The sequence below is a fragment of the Hyperolius riggenbachi genome, chromosome 5 (genome assembly GCF_040937935.1).
Source record: "Hyperolius riggenbachi isolate aHypRig1 chromosome 5, aHypRig1.pri, whole genome shotgun sequence".
In the NCBI taxonomy this organism is placed as follows: Eukaryota; Metazoa; Chordata; class Amphibia; order Anura; family Hyperoliidae; genus Hyperolius; species Hyperolius riggenbachi.
The window spans coordinates 203,790,218-203,817,614 of NC_090650.1; the positions used below are offsets into that span (position 1 = coordinate 203,790,218).

General features: G+C 44.5%; 1 protein-coding gene across 2 annotated transcripts in view; it reads left to right on the top strand.

Moving 5' to 3' along the window:
* Positions 1–27,397, top strand: part of MARCHF6 (membrane associated ring-CH-type finger 6) — a 125,493-nt gene that overhangs the window by 1,148 nt on the left and 96,948 nt on the right. Inside the window, exon 2 of one of the 2 annotated variants that reach the window (XM_068236596.1) lies at positions 26,364–26,460. In XM_068236596.1, the coding sequence (XP_068092697.1) occupies positions 26,364–26,460 (97 nt within the window). Of the gene's footprint in view, positions 1–26,360; positions 26,461–27,397 lie in introns of both variants that reach the window. The other variant, XM_068236595.1, reaches the window with a different exon arrangement.

Here is a 27,397-nt window from a genome sequence, read left to right on the forward strand (position 1 = left end):
TGTTTCTGCACTGGGTTCATACACCAAAATGTTTAGTTAATGATTGATCAATGATTGTTAAGGGCAACAAAGGTACTGTGTTTGAGAGACTTTACCCTGTTTATAGGAATGACAGTCTGCATGGTTAGATTTTTCTGTCCAAGCCCAATCCTTCCATGTTGGTTGAGGGTCTTTTTGCTCTAATGCGATGTGGTACCATAGCAGTGTGATTTGGAATAATTGCACTGCAGCTGAAACGTCACACTGTGCGTTATAGCCCCAGTGCAGCCAAGGGAAGAAAAATGAACACAACTACTGGTGCACTCCCTAGAGTCACAGGGTAACACACTGTGGGTTATAAGTTACTTCTGCTGAACGGCACCACTGGCAGTGTGTCATTGCTGATTGACTTTCATGGCTGCTGTGGCGGGGGAGAGTGATGTGAGGAAGTAAGTGTAAAAGGGGCCTTAAAATGGCAATTTTCTCAATTGGTTAACACCAGACATGGTTTGAATATCTGCTCTTCCTGTTCAGTAAACCAGCACCTATTCAGAGAGGAGACCTTGAACAAGACTCCCTAATACTGCAGGGTCTCCTACTGAGTGTGTCCTTATTGCCTGCAACTATCAAGCGCTTTGAGTCAGACAGGACAAATGTTAGGATTATTATTGAATATTGCATGCTTTGCAAGTAATAAAAATATTCTTCTACAGCTCCTGGCTTGTGACATGTTTTTGTGGCCCTCTGTCTTCTTTAGGCTGGAATGTCAAGTATTGTAAATTAACTGGTTCAAGTACTTCAAGTGGACCTGAACTCTCGCACAGGACACAAGGAAAACATAACAGAAATGCACCCTGTGTGTATTTAAAGAGTTGGGTCGCATTCACAGTGGTACGTTACGGTCACGCGTTATAAAGTCTTATAACGCAGCTTACCGCACTGCAGTGCTATTCCTATCTGCCGTTCACAGTGCAACGTTAATGTTGCGTCGTGGTAACTCACTGCTTGCAGTGTGTTACCTCTTAATGCAGACACGTTGCATTGAAATGCGACCTTAAGCTAGTGTAATTCACCCTCATTTGTGTCTAATCTCTAGTTGTAATTTGATTCCCCCCCCCCCTCCTCCTGTGTCACATGACTGCCTATGGCAGATAAGCCTATTTGAAAGCATAGGCTGTAAACAACATGTCTGCTTCCATTAATCAGGAAGTAGAAACTACAGATTTATTTTAGAATTTGTATCAGCTGTAACAAAGACATGTTTTTTTCTTTAAAGGTTATTGTGCTGTTGTGTATCTTTTTAGAGCAGAGAGGAGTTCTGAGATCAGGTACACTTTTTAAAGAGGAACCAAACAAAAAAAAATAAGCTTTCACCGTGTTGCACCCACAATATAAATTATAAATACATCAATACTGCCTAGCTACTCCTCCAGCATTGTTTAAAAAGACTCTGAAGCGAGTCTAAATCCACGTTTTTACTTCTATTAATGTTAAGCACTATAGCTAGTGCTAAAATGCCGCATCCCTGCGGCAAAACGAGGAGTTTATACCCCCCAAATCCCCTCTGCTAAGTGCGGGGAGCGCTTCCTGCTTGAGGCAGAGCTTAGGGCTGTAGCTCTGCCTCTTCGCGTGTCAATCCCCGCCCCTCTAAATCTTCCTTCACTGAGAGGGGCAGGGAGAGGCGGAGATCCGCGGGCAGATTGAGGCGCATGGAGGCAGAGCTGCAGCTCAAAGCAAAATCCACAACCAAGAAAGTCATGGATTTTGCACAGGGATTTGGGGGGTATAAACCCCATCGTTTTGCCGTGTGGATGCGGCGTTTTAGCACTAGCTATAGTGCTTAACCACCCTGGCGTTCTATTAAGATCGCCAGGGCGGCTGCGGGAGGGTTTTTTTTTAAATAAAAAAAAAACTATTTTATGCAGCCAACTGAAAGTTGGCTGCATGAAAGCCCACTAGAGGGCGCTCCGGAGGCGTTCTTCCGATCGCCTCCGGCGCCCAGAATAAACAAGGAAGGCCGCAATGAGCGGCCTTCCTTGTTTTGCTTACATCGTCGCCATAGCGACGAGCGGAGTGACGTCATGGACGTCAGCCGACGTCCTGACGTCAGCCGCCTCCGATCCAGCCCTTAGCGCTGGATCTTTTTGTTCCGGCTACGTTGTTCCGGCTACGCTGGGCTCAGGCGGCTGGGGGGACCCTCTTTCGCCGCTGCTCGCGGCGGATCGCCGCAGAGCGGCGGCGATCAGGCAGCACACGCGGCTGGCAAAGTGCCGGCTGCGTGTGCTGCTCTTTATTTGATGGAAATTGGCCCAGCAGGGCCTGAGCGGCAGCCTCCGGCGGTGATGGACGAGCTGAGCTCGTCCATACCGCCCGGCTGGTTAACTTAAAAACATGGATTTAGACTTGCTTCAGAGTCTCTTTAAAACCTTTGATTGCCTGAATTTGATGCAGCAAACCACCTATCGCTGTCTTTAAAAATGCAAGGGCATGAAAAAAAGCAAACGCATGCAATTTTTTTCCAATTCTGTTTCCATTTGTGGTTCTGGGAGCCTGTCTAGTAGTTGCCCTAGCATGTAACACGAACCTTTGCATGGGGGGGGGGGGTGTAATGGTTCAGCCTGCAATTGGTTAGATGAATGTTTTATCCCTAAAAAAACAAAAATCTGGATTTCATGTTAAAATCTATTGTTCTTGTGTAGGGCATGAACAATTTTCGATTTGGGTCCGCAATAAGCACTCTGCTTCACTCCCTACATCCAGAATGTTTCCAGGTCCTGTCATTTCCATCTCCACAACAGTGCCAAAATGTGACCCTACCTAAATCCTGATAATGCCAGACTCCTGGTTCATGCTCTGATCATCTCCTATTTTTATTATCAATAGGGGTTGCAATAGGTTTAGTAGCAATAGGGGTTGCAGAGGTTGCGACCGCATCGGAGCCCTCCCTCAACTACAGTATTACCTCTCTATTGGTCATGTGCTCATAATAATCACTTCTATAGAAACTTTGAATTGTGGTAATCATTAACAAACTGTTTCCAATCCTCTTCTTGTACCTCTAACACTCTAGTTGCCATTGGCAAGTTTTGGTGTGCCGTATCAATTGTTATGTATAGAGTGCTTGGGGGGGCCCCATAGTAAAACTTGCATCGGGGCCCACAGCTCCTTAGCTACGCCACTGCGCCAACATATTCTGTGGCACTGTGCTAATGAAGAAATAAACATGGGATACATAATAATGCAAACAATGGTATACACCAATATACAGAATTGGTAATTACAGTGACAAAAGTAACATGATGAATAAAAAATAACATGTATAACAAATTCCAAGACGAGAGAGAGGGAGCTGTGCCCATGCTTGCTTGCTTGCAATCTAAAGGAATAAAGGGGGATGAGGTGGGGTAGTATACAATACAGTATTCATACCTAGAGGCAGTGTGTTTGTAGATTATCACTGAGTAGTATAACTTGGCCGGAGATCAAAGGGGGAATAGACTAAAGATACATCTGATTTTTCCAAACGACTGGGCATTTGGAAAAATCAGACATGTGTACGCACCTTTTAGGTAGAGCGTATGCTTGTCGGAGAAAGTTTTCAGGAAGCGTTTAAAGATATCAAAGGTTGGAGAGTGATGTATGTGTTGTGGAAGGGGATTCCAGAGGAGCGTTGAAGCATGTCAGAAATCCTGTATACATGAAGGAGGTGGATCTAGAGGAGGACAAAAGAAGGTAATGTGCAGATCTGAGATTGTGGTTGGGTTGATATCTGAAAATTAGTGAGGCAATGTACAGGGCAAAGAGATTGTGAAAAGCATTATAGATTAGGGTTAAAAGTTTGAAATGGATGCTTTTGTTAATTGGCAGCCAAGAAAGAACTTGACAGAGAGGAGCTGCAGAGGAAGAACAGGGAAAAAGTTGACTGATTTGAGTGGCCAAGTTCAGTACGGATTGGAGTGGTGCCAGTCTGTTGGTAGTCCACGAAGCAGTATATTTCAATAGTCCAAACAAAAACTTATAAGAGCATGTACTAACATTTTAGTTGTGTCCTGAGAAAAGATCGGAAGTGAGATGTTTTTGAGTTGGCGTTGACAGGAGCTGGTAAGGGAGTGAATGCGAGGAATAAGAGAGAGGGGAGTCTACCTCTAAGCACTGTGCTTTTGTGAACTGAAGTTATAGGGGTGTTGACTTTTTTTATTTATTTTTTATCCCGGGCAGAGAGATGGATAGAGAGGGTGGAAAAGCTATTAGTTTTGCTTTACTTACTAAGTTTTAAGAAAAACAAAAGTTTGCTTTCTTAAAACAGAAAGCATTTGCAATAATTCAGGTTGGAGTGAGCTTGAGATGTCTCCCAGGGCATCACTGCTGAATATATGCAAATTAACCATTGTTACCCTTAGAAGCTAAACACACCTCCAGAACCGCTGGAATGCAATGATGTGTCAGCTTGTTAATTTGTACAGAGCCAGAATAATCCAACATACATACAGACTGTTTCGGATTGTTTGATCCTCATCAGTGCATGGCATGGATTAATTTGGCTTTATGGAGTAGGGCTTGTAACACCGAGAGGTAAAGACTAACCAGCAAGCTCATGGTGAACCAGAACTCATTGGAGTGTGTAAGGGACTACAATGGTCCTAAAAGCCCCCTTACTAAAATGCTAAGAAAAACAAAAGTTTGCTTTAAAAAGTGAGAGGTCATGAAAGAGGGTATAGCAGACAAGCAGTCAGGAACACATGTGAGAATTGAGTTAAGGTCTGGGGCTGAGAGGTACAGTTGTGTATCATCTGCATATAAGTGGTATGGAAAACCAGTGAGTTAATTATCCTTCCTGGCGGTAAGCCCGAGCTGAGCTCGGGCTATGCTGCCGGAAGGCACTGCTCAGGCCCCGCTGGGCCGATTTGCATAATTTTTTTATTTTATTTTTTTTGCTACATGCAGCTAGCACTTTTCTAGCTGCATGTGCAATCCGATTGCCGCTGCTCCCCGCCGGAGGCGATCGGAGGGGCTGGGGGGGTGCCGCTGAGCAGCGGCTATCATGTAGCGAGACCTGTGCTGTCCCCCTGGCGGATTTTAACCACTTCAGGATTCAGCATACGCTTAACTACGCCCCTGAATCCGGAAGTGGATTTCAATGGAAACGGCCGCTCGTTCGAGCGGCCGTTCCATGTCAGTTCACGGAGGGTGTCTCCGTGAACACCCTGCGAGCAGCGCCTATCAGGTGCCGGGATCGCCGGCACCTGATAGGCTGAAGCCTGTCCTATCCGGCGCAGGACGGAATTCCGTCCTGCGCCGCTCACAGGGGGAGGGAGAGGGAGGGAAGGGGAAGGAGGCCAGGAAGCGCTGCGGAGGGGGGCTTTGAAGAGCCCCCCCCGCAAGCGCAAACAGCCGGCGGTGATCAGACCCCCCCAGCAGGACATCCCCCCTAGTGGGGAAAAAAGGGGGGTAGTCTGATCGCCCTGGCTGCTAGCTGATCAGTGCTGCGGGCTGGAGAGCCCACGCAGCACCGATCAGGCAACCCCCCCCCCGGTACAGAAGTGGTTAATAAACCGCCAGGAGGGTTAAGTTGCCAAGCTGTAAGAAGATCATTGGCCACTTTGGTAAGAGCTGTTTCTGTGGAGTAGTTAGAAGCGAAAGCCAGACTGGCTTTTGATTGTGGTGGGATTTTAGGAAGAAAAATTTGACTTTTTTGCCACAGAGTGCATTTCTAGAGTTGCCTAAAGGCAACTTTGTACAAAGTCCTCTTACATTTGTAAGGGGAATGAGGCATCCATTACTTTTGTGATGGAGCTGTGGTAGTGTGTAGCTGCAGAGCTTGAGTCAGTGAAGGAAGATGGGAAGAGAGGTTCCAGGGCATCAGAGAAAGATTGCATGTCTAGGTTGCGGTAGTTTCTGTGAATGTGCAGCTACTTGTGCCATCATAGTAGGAAAAGAGGAGAAGGAGAGAAGCCAGTCCTGCACTCCCTTCACTGGCTACCTATAGAATGGAGGGTCCTATTCAAGATCGGCCTACTGACATTTAAATTCCTGAATAAACTAGGTCCTGAATACATGAAAGATATGTTGCAGCTGCGTAGCAATCCCCGCATTCTCAGATCCACAGGTTCTAATAATCTAGTCATACCCAGAGTCCATTTGGAAACTTTTGGTCCCAGAGCCTTCTGTCATGCTGCCCCTACGTTTTGGAACTCCTTACCGCAACAGAACAGGACAGCTCCATCCCTGGACGTGTTTAAATCCAGACTGAAATCCCACCTGTTCAGTTTGGCATTTGCAGAAATATAACTTTTGTTGTGTGAATACTTCATCCTACTACCAATTACTGAATCTGAGAGAGCCTAAGCGCTTTCAGTCCTATGGGAGAAAAGTGCTATAGAAATGTTATTGTATTGTATTATTATTGTATAAGTAAGTTATGGTCAGAGAGAGGGAGCGGAGCATTAGTAAAATCAGTGATAGAACAGAGACCAGTGAATATGAGGTCAAGTGTTTGGCCATCAGTGTGAGTTGGAGCAGTGGACCACTAAGACAAGCCATAGGAGGAAGTGAGTGACAGAAGTTAAGTGGCAAAAAAATTGTTATCAACAAGAATGCTACGGATTTTAAATGACTGGAAACGGAGGAGCCATACTGCAGGGAAGTAAAAGATAACAGCAGGGCTAGGAGGGTGGTAGATATCTGCGATTTGGAGGTTAGAGGGAGAGTATAGTCCAAATGCATGGACTTCAAAAGATGGTAGAGAGCGAAGGAATAGGTGTGAGTGGCTTAAAGGAGTATTTATTCGAGAGGAGAATGCCCACACCACCACCATGTTTATTCCCGCCTCTGGGAGTATGACTAAAGTGGAACTCCCCATAAGAGAGTGTGGCAAGTAAGACTGTATCAGAAGTCAGACATGTTTTTAGTCCCCCAAAGAATGTGAAGGCATTAAAAGTGAACAGATTATGGATAAAGGGAAGTTTTTACAAACTGAGCAGGCATTCCAGAGGGCAGCAGAGATAGGTGGGGAGGAGGGGGGAAGAAGTGGGATATTCATATATGGCAGTTGGTAGGTGAATGTTGTTTGCTGTTAGTGTGATTAGCAGGTGGGAGTGAGGTTGCAGAGAGGGTCCAGTCAGTGTTTGGTGAAATGTCCCCTACAGCAAAGAGGAGGAAAAGAAAGCGAAGCAGAGAGTGGGACTTAAAAGTAAAATTAGGTTGTAAAAATAAGAAAATCTCATGAGTATCAAACTAGAGAGAATAGAAGAGAGGGTGAAATGTACAGCATCTTGCTGACAGCAGCAGGATGTAGCGCGTTTAGAGATTTCGGGCCTAACGGGAAAGCAGGCTGCTAGTAAAAGCATTCAGCTTATCTTGTCAGTTCTGACAATGTCAGAAATCCCTAATCTGCTGCATGCTTGTTCAGGGGCTGTGGCTAAAAGTAATAGATGCAGAGGATCAGCAACACAGCCAGGCAACTGGTATTGTTTAAAAGGAAATAAATATGGCACCCTCCATAGCCCTCTCTTTACAGTTGTCCTTTAAAGTTACAGATGCTAGAACTGACCTCCTAGATTAGTTATATGCAAACAGGCTGCCAGCATCTTAATTAGCAGACTGGATGAAGGTGTGTAATGGTGGACTGGTGGGCGTCTGAGCCTAGCAGGCAGAGATTTAAAGGAGACCCACAGTTCAGATCAAGCACAGCATACTATGAGGGGGAAACAAACTCTAGCAGCTGGTTGGGCAATAAATTATAGGCCAAGACATTGAGGCAAAAATCAGGATAATGCCACAGCTGGCAACTAGTGAAATGGAACCAGAGTTTAACACAAATTTCCATACCAGAGCATGGTATATTATAAACAAATATTGTTGCAATCGTATACAAAAAAAAATTACAGATGAGGCTGGAATTGTACATAGACATCCCATCTGTACTACAATGCCATCCTATCTTGACTTTCTGATGCCAGACAACCCCTGCAATCTGTTATGAATGCAGCTGCCAGGCTCATTAACTCCTCCCACCACTCCTCTTAGCCGTGCTCCTCTTTGCAAGTCCTTTTACTGGCCCCCAGTACCCCTGAAAATTTAAGCTGCTCTGTCTGGCATACATCCCAGATCTGATCTTCCAGCACTCTACAGATGTTCATCCCTTTGTGTCATTTGCGAGGCTCCAGAACTTCTCCATAGTGTAATAAATATTTGTTGGTTGCTATTGGCAACAACACTACACCTTCGTTCGGCACCATATCACAGGAAGTGTGATAACTTGACACTCATCACAGCAAGCAGCATAGGACATAGAACTTCGTCAAAGGTTCAAGAGTTTATTTGTAAAACAAATATACAGATGTGTTCATCAGCAATCTTATATCTTCGTTACATTACCTCCCTCGTGGCGAAGCAAACGGTCTGTATGCGTTTCATGCAGACTTGATCTATCCCTAAAAAAAAAAAATACATATATCCAGGCACATTGCCTCTAGTTAGGACATTAAATAAGTTATTAAAGAAAGGGAGGTGCTGAAGGGGGTGTGGCTAGAAAACAGCAACAATCTATTAACCTTTTGCACTCTCGCATGCAAATGTTCAAACAAATGCATTCAGATTCACTCATCCAGGCACAACTGTTATCCCTACAACTAAGTTAAAAGCCGGTCTTAGTTCACAGAAGAATGCATTCTTATGCTTAGTCACCTATACTGCGCCTGCACAGAACTACTGCGCCTGCACAGTCCGCTCCGGCCCACGTGGCGGTGATTGACAGCGCCGCTCACGCAGGCGCAGTACAGAGCGACCTGGAGGTCGCTCTGACATCATCGCTAGGGACTGGGACGGACCTGCGGCAAACGGCTGCGGGCAGAGCTGCGGCGAGGGACATCCTGGGAGCTTGGGGCTGGAGGAAGCCCCCGGTAAGTAGCGCTTATTTTATGTAAATCTTCCTGATGACTCCTTTGAGGACTGCAGTCTTAAAACCCTTTAGGGACCACTGCAGCTTTAACGGTTTATTGCTTGGTCATACAACCTAATATCTAAATGAATCTTACTGCCTTTTCTTGTCACTAATACAGCTTTATTTTGGTGTTATTTGATTGCTGCTGTGATTTTTAGTTTTTATTATATTCATCAAAAAAGACATGAATTTTGTCAAAAAAAAGGTTTTTTTTTTAACTTTCTGTGCTGACATTTTTCAAATAAAGTAAAATTTCTATATACCGTACATTTTTGGTCAAATTTATTGTGCTACATGTCTTTGATTAAAAAAAATCCAATAAGTGTATATTTATTGGTTTGGGTAAAAGTTATAGCGTTTACGAACTATGGTGCAAAAAGTGAATTTTCCCATTTTGAAGCATCTCTGACGTTTCTGAGCACCTGTCATGTTTCATGAGGTGCTAGAATTTCAGGATAGTATAAATGCCCCCCAAATGACCCCATTTTAGAAAGGAGACATCCCAAAGTATTCACTGAGAGGCATGGTGAGTTCATAGAAGATTTTATTTTTTGTCAAGTTAGCGGAAAAAGACACTTTGTGACAAAAAAATAAAATGAACGTTTCCATTTCTGCTAACTTGTGACAAAAAAAAAAATGAAATCTGCCACGGACTCACCATGCCCCTCTCTGAATACTTTGGGGTGTCTACTTTCCAAAATGGGGTCATTTGTGGGGTGTGTCTACTGTCTTGGCATTTTGGGGGGTGCTAAATTGTAAGCACCCCTGTAAAGCCTAAAGGTGCTCATAGGACTTTGGGCCCCTTAGCGCACCTAGGCTGCAAAAAAGTGTCACATGTGGTATCGCCGTACTCAGGAGAAATAGTATAATGTGTTTTGGGTTGTATTTTTACACATACCCATGCTGGGTGGGAGGAATATCTCTGTAAATGACAGTTTTTTGATTACACACAATTATCCATTTACAGAGATATTTCTTCCACCCAGTATGGGTATGTGTAAAAATACACCCCAAAACACAGTATACTACTTCTCCTGAGTACGGCGATACCACGTGTGACACTTTTTTTGCAGCCTAGGTACGCTAAGGGGCCCAAAGTCCTATGAGTACCTTTAGGATTTTACAGGTCGTTTTGAGGCATTTGGTTTCTAGACTACTCCTCACGGTTTAGGGCCCCTAAAATGCCAGGGCAGTTTAGGAGCCCTTAAGTGACCCCATTTTAGAAAAAAGAAACCCCAAGGTATTCCGTTAGGAGTATGATGAGTTCATAGATTTTATTTTTTGTCCCAAGTTAGCGGAAATTGATTTTTTTTATTTGCTTTTTTCACAAAGTGTCATTTTACACTAACTTGTGACAAAAAATTTAAATCTTCTATGAACTCATCATACACCTAACGGAATACCTTGGTGTGACTTCTTTCTAAAATGGGGTCACTTGTGGGGTTTCTATACTGCTGTGGCATTTTAGGGGCCCAAAACCGTGAGGAGTAGTCTGGAAACCAAATGCCTCAAAATGACTGTTCAGGGGTTTAAGCATCTGCAAATTTTGTTGACAGGTGGTCTATGAGGGTCCGAATTTTGTGAAACCGGTCATAAGCAGGGTGGCCGCTTAGATGACAGGTTGTATTGGCACTGAAGTGCAGGAAGCGCAGGATGTTCTCAAATCGTGACCTGGACATGGCAGCAGAGAACATGGGCATGTGATGTATTGGGTGCGTAGACCAATAAGACCGCAATACATTCTTTTTGACTAGACCCATGTTAAGGCGAAGGCCCCAAAAAATGTTACGTTCGGAAACTTGGAGTGGTTTCCACCGAAAAGACTGAGCATGGTAGCTTCTTAGGTTGGCGGTTGCGTATTGTGTGGCATAACAGTTGGTCTCAGCCACAATCAAGTTGTAGAGACCAGCAGTGATCAGAAAAAAAAATTATGTCACTGCGGTGGAACGGGTGAGGGTTTGGCCGGGTGATCAGAAGCCCGCAGGGGGCAGATAAGGGCCTGATCTGATGGGTAGGTGTGCTAGGGGGTGACAGGAAGTGATTGATGGGTGTCTCAGGATGTGATTAGAGGGGGGAATAGATGGAAGCAATGCACTGGGGAGGTGATCGGGGGGGGGGGGGTGTCTGAGGGCGATCTGAGGGTGTGGACGGGTAATTAGATGCCCAGGGTCTGATCTGATGGGTAGCAGTGACAGGTGGTGACAGGGTGATTGATAGGTGATCAGGGTGTGATTAGAGGGGAGAATAGATGTAAGCTATGCACTGGTGAGGTGATTGGGGGCGGGGGGGGGGGGGGGGGTCTGAGGGCGATCTGAGGGTGTGGGTGGGTGATTGGGTGCCTGCAAGGGGCAGATGAGGATCTGATCTGATGGGTAGCAGTGACAGGGGGTGATTGATGGGTGAGCAGTGGGTGATTTGAGGGGAGAATGGATGTAATCAATGCACTTGGGAGGTGATCTGAGGGCGGGTCTGTGGGCAATCTGAGGGTGTGGGCGGGTGAGCAGGTGCCCGCAATGGGCAGGTTAGGGTCTGACCTGATGGATGGCAGTGACAGGCGGTGACGGGGTGATTGATGGGTGATTGACAGGTGATCAGTGGGTGATTACAGGGGAGAATAGATGTATACAGTACCCGTGAGGGGGGGGGGGGGGGTCTGGGGAGGATCTGAGGGTGGGGGGGTGATCAGGAGCCCCCGGGGGCAGTTTAGGACCTGATCTTAAATATAGCGTTGACAGATAGTGACAGGGGGTGATTAGGGGGGTGATTGGGTGCAAACAGTGGTCTAAGGGGGTGATCAGGGGGGGTTTGAGGGATGCTGTGGGCGATCAGAGGGCAGGATCAGTGTGCTTGGGTGCATACATACACAGCTGCCTCCTACCCTGGTGGTCCCTCGATCACTGGGACCACCAGGGTAGGAGGCAGCCTGTATAATACACTTTGTATACATTACAAAGTGTATTATACACTTTTGTAGCGACAGATCGAGGGTTAACAACCCGCCGGCGCTGCTAATTGGCCTGTTGATTGATGTCGCGGGTGGGCGGGGCCTAATGCCGGCGGATGTGCGCATCTATGCGCGCGATCCCCGGCTGATCAGTCCCCCAGGTGCCGCTGCCGATCGGCGTTAGGCGTTCCTGGGGGTGCCACTTTGCGAACGCCCATAGGTAGTGGGCGGTCGGCAAGTGGTTAAGTGGTGACTCTCTGCAAATCAAGTCTTTTAACTGAACTCAGTTAAAGTAACTGCTGCCTACGAATTCAGGCATATCATACTTTAAATTCTAACACATAGCAGCTCCTACTCCAAGGCACAACCTCCCCCATTAGGCTCACCCAAGCCTTCAATTAATTCAAGCAGGTCTTAAAGATCCATCTGTTTACCATTGCTTGCCGGCAATCTTCATACACGACAAGGCACAGAGCATTTATATTGCGTTTTTTTCCTGGCGGACTCAAAGCACCAGAGCTGCAGCTACTCTGACGTGCTCTATATGCAGTAGCAGTGTTAGGGAGTCTTGCCCAAGGTCTCCTACTAAATAGCTGCTGGCTTACTGAACAAGAAGAGCTAAAATTAACCAGTACCCTATTCAGCCACTCCTTTCATAGCTCCAACCCCTTCCCTTGGACATATACCCCTTTCCTTATGAGTCCCTCTCCACCAGCCTTAGATTGTACCCCTATTTGGCAGGGTTCTTCTTCCCATATGCTCTTCTCCACCACCATATGGACTAAGTAACTTGTCTGCTATAATTAAGCCTACATTGTTAGATCACTATTTTGTGTACCATTGTTGAATGGTATACTGTCCCTTTTTAAACATTGTTTAGTGTTGTAATGTCTCCCCTATTTATTGTACAGTGCTACATACCGTAATATGCTAGCGCTTTAAAAAGTGTAATAATTATACCTGAATTCACATGTTACATAATAAAGATGGGTACATATAGGCCTTGTCCTACTAATAACTTGTCTCAGGTCCTTAAAGGGAATGTGATTTTAGGAAACGCATCAGGTTAGATATATACCTGAGTAGAGGGAAGGCCTTTTTTTTTTATTTTTTTTTATTTTGCGTCATACCCTATTGAAGTGAATTGACCCTTTAGGTGGAGTAACTCTTCGGCACTCCTCGGCAGCCTTTTAAAGTACTCCAGAGTATTTCCCTGAGTGCTTCCGAAGCAGAATGCATCTATACTGCACAGTTTGGGCTCTAGCATGTGCAGTTTGTATGTGCTCGTCTTTGGAACCACTCGGGGATACAAGTACTTATGAAGGCTACCCAAGGAGTACTGAAGACTCAGCCGGTCTCATAATTTCAGTTTGAAGCAGCACAGGAATGGTGGGGTGAACTGAAGACCAGGAAGGCTCTGAAACTGAAGTGAGTTTCCTTGCTTCAGGTTTGCTTTATCGGCCGCCTCGGTCAAGAGACTTTTAGCATGTGTACTTGGCTTAACTTAGGCCCAGAGCTATTTTCTTTTGATTAATAGCTGAATGAACCATATAACCCTTTACAATGAAAAAATATGAGACAAGGAAACGTTTCATTGCTTTTGCTACTACAAATGCAATCAATCAGCTCTTGGAATTATTTTCTGTTTAGGTTTACTTTAATGCTTAGCGTAGCTGAAGTGCATACAAAGTTTCTTAAACCAACACATCCCTAGAGTTGAATGTTCTCACAAGCTTCTTCATCTGTTCCTTTTTATTTATGTGTATAGTTGTGTAATAACTGCTGGTAAACTCCTGGTAAATCCAGTTGGCCAGAGCTTAAAGTGAACCTAAGATGAAGGCCATCTCAGGTTCTATACTTACCTGGTGCTTTCTTAACCTCCCGAGCGTTACGCCGCTCAGGAAGTTTTGCAGCCCCAGAGTCCCCAGTATAATTGTAACAGATTGCACGCTTGTAAATCCTTTTAGCTAGCACTAGGCTAGCTAGTACATGTGTCCAGCATCCCTCCAATTGCTGCTGATTTCCCCCAGGCCCCCCCCTAATACATTACCCAGCCTGGATCCAGTGATCAGTGCAGTCTCCCCGAACAGCTTCGCTCTTCTCTATGGGGAGGATAGTTCAAGACGTCATTCGCAGACCCGATCCTCCCCATAGAGAGGACCAGAGATGTGCAGGGAGGCTGCGCGATCACGGGATCCAGGCTGGGTAATGTATTAGCGGGGGGATCAGCAGCAATCGGGGAGGGGGGGGGGATGCCGGCCACATGTACTAGCTAGCCTAGTGCTAGCTAAAGGTTTTACAAGTGTGCGATCTGTGAAAATTATACTGGAGGACTCCTTGGGCCTGCTAAGGAGTTTAAGCCCCCTTGAGGCCTCTCAGTCCCTCGCTGTCTCCCCAGTTGGCTCCTGTCTCCCGCAATATGGCCCGAAAGCCTGGCAGAGTTGCACTTTTTCACGCATGCCTGGCCAGGTGCGCTCCCAGGGACGGGAGAGGACTATGCATGCGGAACAAAGCACAACTCGGCCAGGCATTCGTGCTATATTGTAGGGGACAGGAGACAGCAAGGGACTGATCGGCTTCAAGGGGGCTTAAAGGGTACCAGAGAGGAAAAGGGGGAAAAAAAATCATACTTACCTGGGGCTTCCTACAGCTCCCTCTGGCCTGATCGCTCCCTTCGGCGCCGTCCTCATCTCAGGTAAACTTGAGCCAGATTCAGTGCCAGCCTCTGCCCAGGTCTTCTCACATTTTGCCTATGCTGCAACTTCTGAGGAAGAAGTTGGTGGAGCCTGATGTGAGGCGCGGAGTCTGGAACGAAGTCTGGGCAAAGCTCTGGCTAACTGCACCTACAGTCGGATTGCTGTATGCTAAAATAAGAGAGTGCGGCAGCTTGTCAGTACATGCACCTCTTTACATGGTAGTGGTGATCATTGTATAAACTTTGTGCCAACTTCATGTTTTGCTGTGAGGGCTCATTTACACCATAAAAAGCAGATGGGTCCGCAATGCATGACCCAGTGCTGGCTCTTGACTCCATGCAGTCACTCTGAGTGGGACAGCACTGTTATGTGTGCTAAAAATGCATAGTTCTAGGTCAGGGCTTCCCAACGCTGTCTTAAAGAACCACCAACAGTATAGGTTTTGCAGAAAAGTAGAGACATTACAGCAGAATTCAATTAATAGATGAAAAAATTACCTTGTGCATATTACCTATGAGCCTGCATTGTACACTTTTCTGCCTGATTCAATTGCTTCATGTCAAGACAAGTGAAAAAGTTTGCCTTTACTTACCACATGCGCAGTAGTCCGTGATCCAGCCAGCTTGCAGACTTAAACTGGGCGAGCGGGGGAACAACAGCAAGGACACTGAAAGACCCAACAAAATACATGGGGCTGCAAGAAGTCCCATGTAAGTAAAAGCCAACTTTTTAATTTCTTATGCCTGGTACACACCATGAAATTTTCCCATTGGAGCGGTGCGATATTTCGCGTCATACAGTAATTTCCAGCATGCCCAATCTGCTTCCGATCAAGAAATGGATCACTCTTGTAACAAAATGGATCCCTTTCTTGTTGGAAAGAAGATTAGACATGATGTAAATTATCAAATGACAGGAAACTTCCCATGAATCTGATGTAAAAATTGCATGGTGTTTGCACAGTCTCATGGTGCCTAACTGCCTATGCATGCATGCATACATTTTTTTTTTCTTCGATCAGAGAAATTTGATCCATTCGGTCAAATTTTTCCAACATATCCGGACAGGTATTTTTATCAAATGACCGCAATAGTTCGTTTTTTCGTGATAAAAAAAAAAATTAAATTTTTCATTCTGTTAAATCATTTTGGTCGAATAAGTGGGAAAATAGAACGTTTTAATTGTAACGTGTTTGGGCACCATAAGGTGCCCACTAATGACACATTCTTGAAATTTTTTTTACCACCTAAGCTTGTATAACTGAACTGCCCCGACCTGTGTGTACCGGTATTCCTCAAAATTGTTCCTTACAATCAGGGATATTTCCTGCTTTACTGAAGGAAGCAATCATCAGGCCTCTCCTCAAAAAAACCCTCCCTGGACCAAGATGCATTGACCAGCTACAGACCTGTCTGTAACCTTCCCTTTCTGGGTAAGCTAATAGAAAAAGCTTATACCTCCAGCTAGGAGCCAAAATCCTACAAATCAACAGTTATGACCCATTCCAGTCTGGCTTCAGGAAACACCACAGCACTCAAACTGCCCTCATCCAAATATGCAACCACCTGCTCCATGGCAAGAGACAGGGAAGAGTGCTTCATCCTCATACTGCTAGACCTTTCTTCAGCCTTTGATACAGTTGACTATGACATCTTGATAAACAAGGTTAAGAAAAGGTGGGGGGAAAGGCTGCGCATCCCTAAACACATGCTGCAATTGAATGTTTAATCGCACAGGCATACACCGCCTCTGCCAGACTGAAAAATGCATGCCCTGCATCCAAGACAAATGCTAACATTTATTAAGCTAGGAGGAACTTTAGCTTCCAATATGGTTTGCATGCAAAGTATATTATACTAGACCCTTACGCCACGGTGAGGCAAACCTCCGGGCAAGTGGCCTAACCTAAATTTAAAACCTTGGGAGCAGCTAAGCAAAAAGAAAATGTGTAACTTACATTTTGTTGAACAGCGAGGAGAACGCCAGCGCATACCGCTAAGGCTGCATCTGAAATGACCACCAGCTCAGTGTGTCGCTGTTCAACAAAATGTAAGTTACACGTTTTCTTTTTGCTTAGCTGCTCCCAAGGTTTTAAATTTAGGTTAGGTCACTTGCCCGGAGGTTTGCCTCACCGTGGCGCAAGTGTCTAGTATAATATACTTTGCATGCAAACCATATTGGAAGCTAAAGTTCCTCCTAGCTTAATGTTAGCATCTGTCTTGGATGCAGGGCATGCATTTTTTTAGTCTGGCAGAGGCGGTGTATGCCTGTGCGATTAACCATTCAATTGCAGCATGTGTTAAGGGATACGCAGCCTTTCCCCCCACCTTTTCTTAACCTTGTAACTATTAGGTTAGCTGCTCCCAGCCCCTCCTCCTGAGTTTCCTGTTCGCATAATAAGTAGTAGCAGATTTGCATATGATTTGCATCTGAATTGAATGCGAAGTGTGCAGAAAATCTATTTAGGTGCTACACACTGAGCTGGTGGTCATTTCAGATGCAGCCTTAGCGGTATGCGCTGGCGTTCTCCTCGCTTCTTGGTAAACAGGCTACAGGAATACTGCAGCATTGATGGCATAGTTCTTCAGTGGTTCCAATCCTTCTTGAGTGGCAGAACCCAAAAAGTTTATATGGGGCCCTTCCTGTCCACCCCTGTACCACTTAAGTATGGGGTGCCCCAGGGCTCAATCCTCTCCCCTGCTTTTCACGATTTACATGATACCGCTTGGAAAACTAATCCAAAAACATGGCCTGACATACCACTGCTATGCAGATGACACCCAACTATATCTTTCCTTCAAGCCTGGTGTGACAGATCCAACTCTAACTATAAACGCTTGCTTACGTGAACTACAGCAATTGATGAATGACAACTGGCTGAAACTAAATGCAGACAAAACTGAAGTCCTTCTGATCGGAGGGCAGCGCATAACAAAACAACTTAACTTGCAGTCTTCACCACTGGGAATAGGAGGCACGGATCTACGCAGCTCCGATCATGTGCGTAGCCTGGGAGTTCTAATTGATTGGGATTTAAACTTCAGAACTCACATCTCTGCTGTGGTGAAATCATCCTATTTTCACCTTAAAGAGTAACTGTCAGGCTGCAGAAGCTAATTTAAACCTCTATTCTCCTGTGTTAAACAGTTTAGACAGAAGCCAAAAAGGCATTACTAAAGATAAAAATCTCTCTTACATTTGATGTGTGCTTATCAGCAAAGCTAAGCTCCTAAGGAGGACGCAAGCCGCATTCCATACTGCAAAGCATTCTGGGGCCCTCCCCTCGGCTGCTAAGGAGAAGACGGGATCAAGTTTCAGCAGCTTCTAACTCAGTCCAGCCACAGCACAGATAAATCTCCGGGCAGAGTACACTGCAGGAGTCCGCTATTGTTCCTAGCCACATGGCTCATTAATATTCACTGCACACTGTGTTATTCTGTATGAGCTCCTCTGTGATCAGGAAGCAGGCAGGACATGACGACACATTTGGCTTCACAAACATGGAACCTGCCATGGGCTGTCAGGAGCATCATTCTCTGCATATACTATATAAAAATTCTGTGAAATCCAAACGTGGACAGTGAAATGCATATGTAATGTAAGTACAGCCAATCTTTAGCTACTGATATATGTGTTTATTTTCTCTGAGACCTTATACCTAACAGCTCCTCTTTAACCTCCCTGGCGGTTTATTTATTTTGCCAGGGAGGCTGCAATGGGGTTTTTTTTTAATTAAAAAAAAAATATTTCATGCAGCCAACTGAAAGTTGGCTGCATGAAAGCCCACTAGAGGGCGCTCCTGAAGCGTACTTTCGATCGCCTCCGGCAATCGAAAGTAACAAGATAGGCCGCAATGAGCGGCCTATCTTGTTTCGCTTTCCTCGTCGCCATGGCGACGAGCGGAGTGACGTCATGGACGTCAGTCGACGTCCTGACGTCAGAGCTGCCCGATCCAGCCCCTAGCGCCGGCCGGAACTGTTTGTTCCGGCTGCGCTGGGCTCGGGCGGCTGGGGGGACCCTCTTTGCCGCGGAGCGTCGGCGATCGGGCAGCACACGCGGCTGGCAAAGTGCCAGCTGCGTGTGCTGCTTTTTTCAGAATCAAAATCGGCCCAGCAGGGCCTGAGCGGCGACCTCCGGCGGCATACCCCGAGCTCAGCTCGGGATTACCGCCAAGGAGGTTAAGAACATCGCAAAAATCAAGCACCTCATCCCCCCAGAAGATCTACCAACTTTAGTTCATGCCTTCATTACCTCCCGACTGGACTACTGCAATGCTCTCTACACTGACCTTCCAAAAAAGACTTGTACCGCCTACAGCTGATACAGAATACTGCTGCCAGACTGCTAACCAACCAACCCCATCACTGCCACATAACGCCAGTCCTGCACTCCCTTCACTGGCTACCTGTAGAATGGAGGGTCCTATTCAAGATCGGCCTACTGACATTTAAATCACTGAATAATCTGGGCCCTGGATACAGGAAAGAAATGTTGCAGCTGCGTAGCAATCCCCGCATTCTCAGATCCACAGGTTCTAATAATCTAGTCATACCCAGAGTCCACTTGGAAACTTTTGGTCCCAGAGCTTTCTGTCATGCTGCCCCTACGTTTTGGAACTCCTTACCTCAACAGATCAGGACAGCTCCATCCCTGGACGTGTTTAAATCCAGACTGAAAACCCACCTGTTCAGTTTGGCATTTGCAGAAATATAATTTTTGTTGTGTGAATACTTCATCCTACTACCAATTACTGAATCTGAGAGAGCCTAAGCGCTTTCAGTCCTTTGGGAGAAAAGCGCTATAGAAATGTTATTGTATTGTATTATTATTGTATACAATCAAGATTGTATCATTTTTGGGCACTTTTACAGTAAACCACATACAATTTCCTAGCATGCAAATTCACATTAAATCTGAAAGTCAATGTCTAACGATATGTGTCAGCAAGTAACAGAGTTCTGATTATTAGGTGATCTGCAGTATCACCTATAATGCAGATATATACCTTAATATATGGTGATCTGCAGAATCACCAATAATACAAGTATACCAGCAGCTAATGTGATAGCAAGGATAGTGCTTGGTGTAACAGTAGTACTGATAGGTATAGCTGTACCTCACCAGAAGAGTTGGAGGGCACTAACAGTACAGAGCCCCTCACCAGAGACAAGGGCCCTCTGGTGAGAGTAGAGTGGTCAGACTAATCGAGTTGGCAACAGACAGACAGATACGGAACAAAATCAGAAGGCAAAGGCAAGAAGGTTTTAACAGGCAGAGTCGGCAGCAAGATCAGATGGGTAGAAGTACAGAATCACTGCGAGTAAGAATAGTCAGAACGAGCCAGAGTCATGCACAGATAATAAACAGTATTCCGATTATAATTATAGCTATCAAACAAATCCTATCACTGTGTGAAATCCCCGGTTTTCTCTCGGATCAAAGCACACCGGATCTATCTAAGGTCTGAGCGCTAACACTGAGTGATCGCAACAGCAGACAAGTTGCGAGTGATTCCTCCGGGCTTAAGAGCCCGGAGAGACCCCGAGGCACGCCCCACTGTGCCTGGCCAATCAGCGGCGAGGGGCGCATAGTGTAGCGTCAGCCAACCTGCAAGTCAGCTGATGCGCCTCATCGCCGCATAAAGGTCGTGACGGTGCGCGAGCGCGTCAATGCGACCTCATGTGCGGACGAGAGACCCGTCCTCGGCGTGCTAGACGTCCGAGGCATGGGAGCGCTGCTAGGTAAGGAGATGGAGGCAGCTGCGGTGGCGGCGTGATTCGCCGCAGCTGCCTCCACAATATTTGTTACACAATGTTAATCAATGGACTCAATCACATAATTTTGACGTGGGGGGACCCAAAACCTACAGCTGTGCAGTATATTACTTCACACTGCGCATGTTATGTTCTAAAAGTCATTGTCTATTTTGTCTAACCATACATGCAACATAACTGAGATAAACGTAGGTGGTGTGTTGGAAAATGACCTACACGCTTCAAGTGTGTACCCTCCCTTACACTCCTCTCTAGCAGTTTGTTTGAAGCATGGTGGAATTGAGGGCTAGTTTCCATTAGGGGTGATTTGTTACTTATGAATCCGGATCCATGAAATCAATAGACTGCTGCCGAATTCATGTGCAGGGAAAAAACTGAAGCATTGCTTCAGATTTTTGGACAAAACATCTGAAACACTGTAGCCAAGCAAGGCACAGCTAGAGGTATTTGTTAATTGCGGGGCTTGCGTCAGTCTCTGAGACTGAAGCTCGGCACAAGTGGAAACCCACCCTAACTGGTTTTATTTACATAAAAGCAAAATATTCAAGCACAGTTGATGTTTAAGTTCAGCAATACATATTGCGAGGACTAACCTCAAACCAATGCATTTTTTTTTTATAAGGGGAATTTACCTTTTTAGTGTGGCTTCACAATAAAGTACACATAAAAATGTTTTGTTTCCTGCCGTGGAGAAAAACGGCAAATGGACAATTTAGTATGTTACCTATAGGAGCTACTTAGACTTTTCCATTTTAAATGTCGGTTTAAAGTTCAGGGGAATCAGAAAGCAAACTTAGGTCCTGCATGCCTTTTCCAGACACCATTGCTGATGACTATGGCATTGGTGAAAGCCTATGGGAATGAACAGAGTCTGTTCTCAATAGGTCTTTTCCCGTACCTGGCCGTTTGCTTCTCTTGTCACCTTCTGCCTCCGTCTTTCCTTCCGTCTTGTTACATTCTGCTATTATGCCTTCGGGATAAGCGCCACAATAGTGATGGGACCTGTGTTTAAATCCAGTGTGTAGCTGCCAGGCTCCCATTGGTATTGTGGAGCTTGTCAGCGACAGTGGATCAGACTGAACGCACAGCGGAAGGTAATGTGATTGACATGTGAGGGGCACTGCGTATCTGATGCTAGTGTGAATCTAGGCGAAAAGTGTCCCTCTAGGTCAGGGGTTAGGAACCTTTTTGGCTGAGCGATCTATAAACGCCACATATTTTAAAATGTATTCTCCTGAGAGCCGTACATACTGTTTCAAACTAGGACAGTGCGCATGTGCTGCAGAGGGCCATGGTGATGTGTAGACAGTTGATCCGCCGGGCAGCGGAAGTGTCAGACACGTCTTGGGTTTCAGCAACATCAGCAATTTCCCCGAGAGCCAGACAGGAAGAACACCGACTAACAACTTGTACAATTAGCTAGCTGACTTGGGGGTTGATTCACTTTGTAGGATGAGATCCCCACACTTTGGCCCAATAGGCTGCTTGTCAAGTGACAAACAGCCTATTGGGCCAATCAAAGTGCGGGGATCTCGTTCTACAAAGTCACTGGACCTGACAGGGTCCAGAGTGGGACAATTGGAGCAGCCGTTAGTTTTGGGGGGAGTGCGAGTAAGTTCTACAGCAGTAGCATGCCTATTCTGAAAACTGTACATGCGCTGCCACACTAAGCTGCGCTGCTTGAGCAGTGTAGCTTAGTGAATTAACCCCTACTGATTTGTCTGTGAGCCAGATGTAGCCATTAAATGCCACATCTGGCTCCCTGCTCTAGGTGAACATTCTGTCAGAGAGAATGAATTCTCTGGAAGAGACTGTAAGATTATGGGTCACTCAGTCCTGGATCCTGCACTGCTCTTCATGGCTGTTCCTACCTTCCATCATCGAGCCACTGCCGCAATCTGCCTTTTTTACTTTTCAAAGCATGCTGAAATCTCTTGCCACATTGGGCAGCCATCTATCAGTGTATGGCTACTTTTGTGTTCCAAAGATTGGATGGCTTGGATACCCTGCAGTGCACAGTAGTTAAAAAATAAATAATAATTTAGAGTACTGTTGTGGAAACAAACAGTGATGCAATGCATGCAATGCAATGCAAGGAAGATAAAACCTCTAGAGGTGTGCTTGTTCTGTCCCTAAGGGATACATGCCTCCATAGCTTACTTGCGGTGATTCTTCGTGGTGTGATTTGTGCCTCAGTTTATCCTTGTTTGGGGATTAACTGTGAGCATGGCTCCCAACTGTCCCTCTTTTGAAGGGACAGTCCCCGTTTGGGAACCCTGTCTCTCTGTCTCTTTTCTTCTCATGTGTTTTCAGGACTCATGTACAGTTCTGTGTAAATATATGTATTTTTCTACTGGTAAATGTTTAATTGACTTCAAACTCTATTCCCATCCTTTAAATTGCTATATTTCTTATGTTCAAGTGCTAATATGAAGGAGAATAACCCAGGATAGAAAGGACCAGTGCGTTTTGAATTATAAACCATAATTTTCTTATGAAATCTTTATGGTATGCATGACTAGGAGTGTGTCGGGGGTGTGATTAGGGGTGCGGCTTAAGTGTCCCTCTTTCTTATCTCACAAAGTTGGGAGCTATGTGTGAGTGCACTTTGATATCCTTGTGAAAATAGATATACTGTAGTATGTTTAATTAAACTTTGTTGGTCTCGTGTACAATGGAGGACAAAAAAGAATAAAACCTTGTTGAAATGTGTAAATTCTAGTACACACTACAGCGTTTTTCCTGAGCTTTTTCAGTGCTTCGAACTGGATAAAACAAAAGATAAAAAACACAGGGGCACCGGGAGCCCACTATCGTGTGATAACGTCTCGGTATACGGACAAGGTAACAAAGATTATACTCACAAAAGTAGGTTGCTTTTGACGGCAACCACTTTCAACACATATGGAGAAGTACCGTCTCCACTCGGCCTTTCAGGTCGCTGCTCCTTAAGAAAAAAAGTGTCCTATACAAAGATAGTGACACCTCTCCTAACACGTAGGGTATAACACTCAGGTAGTTGCAATGCACGGAGGCGCCCTTTAGTACTGTACTGTTATAACTTATTTTTGAACAATCTCTAAGGTAAGAATAAAACGTCTTACCTGTAATGAAAAGACTCTCAAGCCGATATATAGGCAGTAAATTTATTGTGCACTTAAGACAACACGTTTCGCGACCGAAGTCGCTTCCTCAGGTCAAATACTCATGCTTTAAAAGAGAACATTCCAGATGGCACTCAGAAACAACTTACATCAAAATATCAATATATATAAAAATCTAAACGCATTATAATGCATGTAGAGACACATATATAAAACATGAGGGGGTTATAAACGTATGACCACAGCCTTCTGATACAAAGGGATCAACTAGGAAATTATGTGGCCTCTAAAATGTCAATTCTGTAAAAGATTAGTTAAGAACACATAACCTTAAAATGTACAGTCAAAATAAATCAACATACCATAATAAACGGTCACCTGCAGAATTTACCATTATTGTTAAAACATACAGATGGGCCAGCAATAAAAATTAGTACAGATAAGAATGACTAAAAAATTGGGGAATGAAACGTGAATAGGGATATTACTTGGTCAGTAAGTGACTAATATATAATATAATATATAATAGTAAGATGGGGCCAATTAGATCACGCAGGGACCACATAGTAGTACAATATATAGGGGGCAGACAGATTGATATCAGTACATTAGTTACATATGGCATATCATATGCATATATTAGATACACAGAGCACACTAAACGGTAGGCAATATATATGAAAAAACATATACATATATAAAACAATGGGAATAGTGTACTTATAACACATATATGTAAATGTATGTCTGTAGTGAATAACTAGAAAAGAGGGAAAGAATACTGTATTTCTCGGAGGAGAAAGTGTCAGTTAGATAGTATCAATAATTGTGATAAGGGCGGGTACCCCCTAAGATAAGCGCTATGTAAAGCAATGTCCGGGGAAGGGAGTAGGGCATGAGACTCAGCGTAAGATGAATGGATAAAAAGTAGGGCTTACCTGTGGTAAATGTCCGAGATTTCTGGGCACCATAAGCGGCGCACAAGCCGCCGATGTTTGTTTATAGTGGCAGATGTATCTGCCCACTTCCTGGTCTGTGTGACGTAAGGTTAGGCCAACGTCACATCCTGTAGGACTGGGAGGAAATGCCGCCATGTTGTGTGCGGCTATTAAGGAAGGAAGGGCTGTCGGCCATATTAGAGGTGGCCAGGGGAGGGAAGGAGGACCGTCGCCATATTGCGTGTGGTGCTTTGTCGGACACTGGCAATAATCAAAGCATGTGCCAATGTACTGCAGCATTGCGATTTGTGTAAAACTGCCATTGTGCTGCATACAGCATTTTTGGAGCACTTGCAGGAGTGCTGAAAAATAGCACTTTCTTCAAAATCACTTTGCATGGAGTTTTGTGATTTGCAGTGTGAACTAAATTTTAGTGAGATTTTAAAATGAACGTGACAAGAAATAAGTTTTGCTGAGTCAAATGATCTCCAGAGAAACCACTGGGAACTTTGGGAAGCCAAGGGGTATTTTACTTAAACATACCTAAACTCAGAACTTCCTCTCTGCTCTAAAATATAAGCAACAGCATAATAATGTTTAAACATTTCTTTGATACAGCTGATACAAATCTTGCAATAAATCTGCAGTTTGTCTACTTCCTGCTCTCATGGGAGCAGACATATTGTTAACATCCTGTGCTTACAAATCAACTCTCTGCGTGGCAGTCAGCTGACACAGCTGAGGGATCAAGTTACAACTTGTGCTTAGTGAATTTATCCTATCTAATTTCTCCCTAATCTGTGTCTAAGTACATACAGGGTGCATTTCTATCTGTTTTCCTTCTGTCTTGTGCAAGAATTCAGGTCCACTTTCAGGCCCGTATAAAGCTTACCACTTTTGAGGAGGTATGGTGGCCATGCCTTGCTTTTTGTTGTTTTTAATTTTATTCCTCCAATAAAGACTATATTTGTACTGTGATTTGGGCTATTCATTGTAATCCTTTCAGATATTTATCTGATTGTATGGTATGTGGGGAGTCTGTTTCTTAGTTGTAAGCATACAGGTTGGGGAGGATCAATGAGATGCAAATATTTCCTAGTTGATGCAAATTTTTATGCAAATATATACAGTTTGCAAATGGACCAATCAATTTAAAAACACATGTTTAAATTGTCATTGTCATTGAAGCTGTATAGATTTGCATAAAAATGTGCATAAACTCACATTATTAGCATCTTTTTAATCATCCCTACTACTGGTAAATACTGGGCTTTATTCTTACAGCAGGGCAGTACTTTATAAAAATAAATTATAATTTAAATATATTAGGAGTTGGAACATTTTGTTGATAACTTGATATGACTCCTGTCTCCAGATGCCCAAAAATTGCTTATGACACTGACTCCACAGCCTGACTGTAATATAATGCAAATAAGAAGGCAAAACTTGCTTTAAACATCAAAGTGTAAAGGCGCGTACACACGCCTGATTTATTCAAACGATGGGTCGTCAGACCTGCCCTTGGGGTGGCTGTTCTAGCGACAGTTTTCCTGTGTGTACAGTCTGTCAGCAGGCTGATGAGCGGATCTGTCAAAACCAGCCTCATCAGCCTGCTGACAGACTATACACACAGGTAAACTATCGCTAGAACGGCCGCCCCGGGAATCCGGTGTGTGTACGCGCCTTAACTTTGTTTAGGAATGATACTTGCAGATATGTTAACTATGTTAAATTATTAAAACTTCCTTTTCAGTTCAGTCTGTAGGAGATTTGATTTTGTAGTCATGTTCCATGTAAGAATTCCACTGTTTGGTGGAAAGAACATGTCCAAGTTTAATCCTTTTTTATGTTTTTTTTTTTTTTTTTATCTCTTTGTCATTATACTTTGAGGTTTATGCAGTCATACAAATTCAGATTCTGTGCATTTATATACTTTTCGGTTCTCCGGTTTTCAGAGTTAATATCTTTCTCTGTTTTTGCCTAGAAGATATATGCAGGGTGTGTCGATCAGAGGGAACCACAGAGAAACCTCTTTATCATCCATGTGTGTGTACTGGCAGTATTAAATTTATTCATCAAGAGTGGTAAGTTTATTTATTTATTTATTTTTGTTCACTTCAGTATTGACGCCTTAGCCATTTTCATTAATGGTTTATTTTATATGCTTTATTGTGAACATGAAACAGTGTTGCCTTTATAACAATTGAGCACTATAAATGTTTAGCAGTGTGATTTTTCAAAGGGGGCAATCATATGTTCAAGCAGATCTTTTGGTTAATTTTAAGATTGTTTTTGTTTTTCGTTTTTTTTTTTTTTTTTTTTTTGTTTTTTTTTTCAATCCACAGCATTCACTGATCCAATCCATTTAAAATATTGAAACCATTTAATATTGTGTGTGTGTGTGTGTGTGTGTGTGTGTGTGTGTGTGTGTGTGTGTGTGTGTGTGTGTGTGTGTGTGTGTGTAAAAAAATCCCAACTGCTGATCAAATATTTGAAAAGGATACAAATGTATGTATGTATGTATGTATGTATATATATGTGTGTGTGTGTGTGTGTGTGTGTGTGTGTGTGTGTGTGTGTGTGTGTGTGCATGTATACACACACACACACACACACACACACACACACACACACACACACACACACACACACACACACACACACACACACACACACACACCCGAAGGCGGATGTATTAAATCTTAATAGGACTCAGAGGCATGTCATGTGCACAATGACATGCCTCTGTGTCTCCCTATTTCCGCCGCCTCCTTCATAGCGTAGCTCCCCCTGCCGCTCCCAATCAGAAGCTAAGCCGCCACCCAGGAGTACTTCCTGGGTTGTGGCTTAGCTTCCGATTGGTGGAAGCCAGGGAGGCGGAGAGCAGGGGGGGGGGGAAGCGACACTATGGAGGAGGCGGGGAGGCAATGCTAGAAAAAGTTGTTTACAGCTGCAAGGTAAACAAAGCAGGCTAGTGACAAGCAGATTGTCGCTAGCCTGGTGATTACTTTCAGGGGGGAC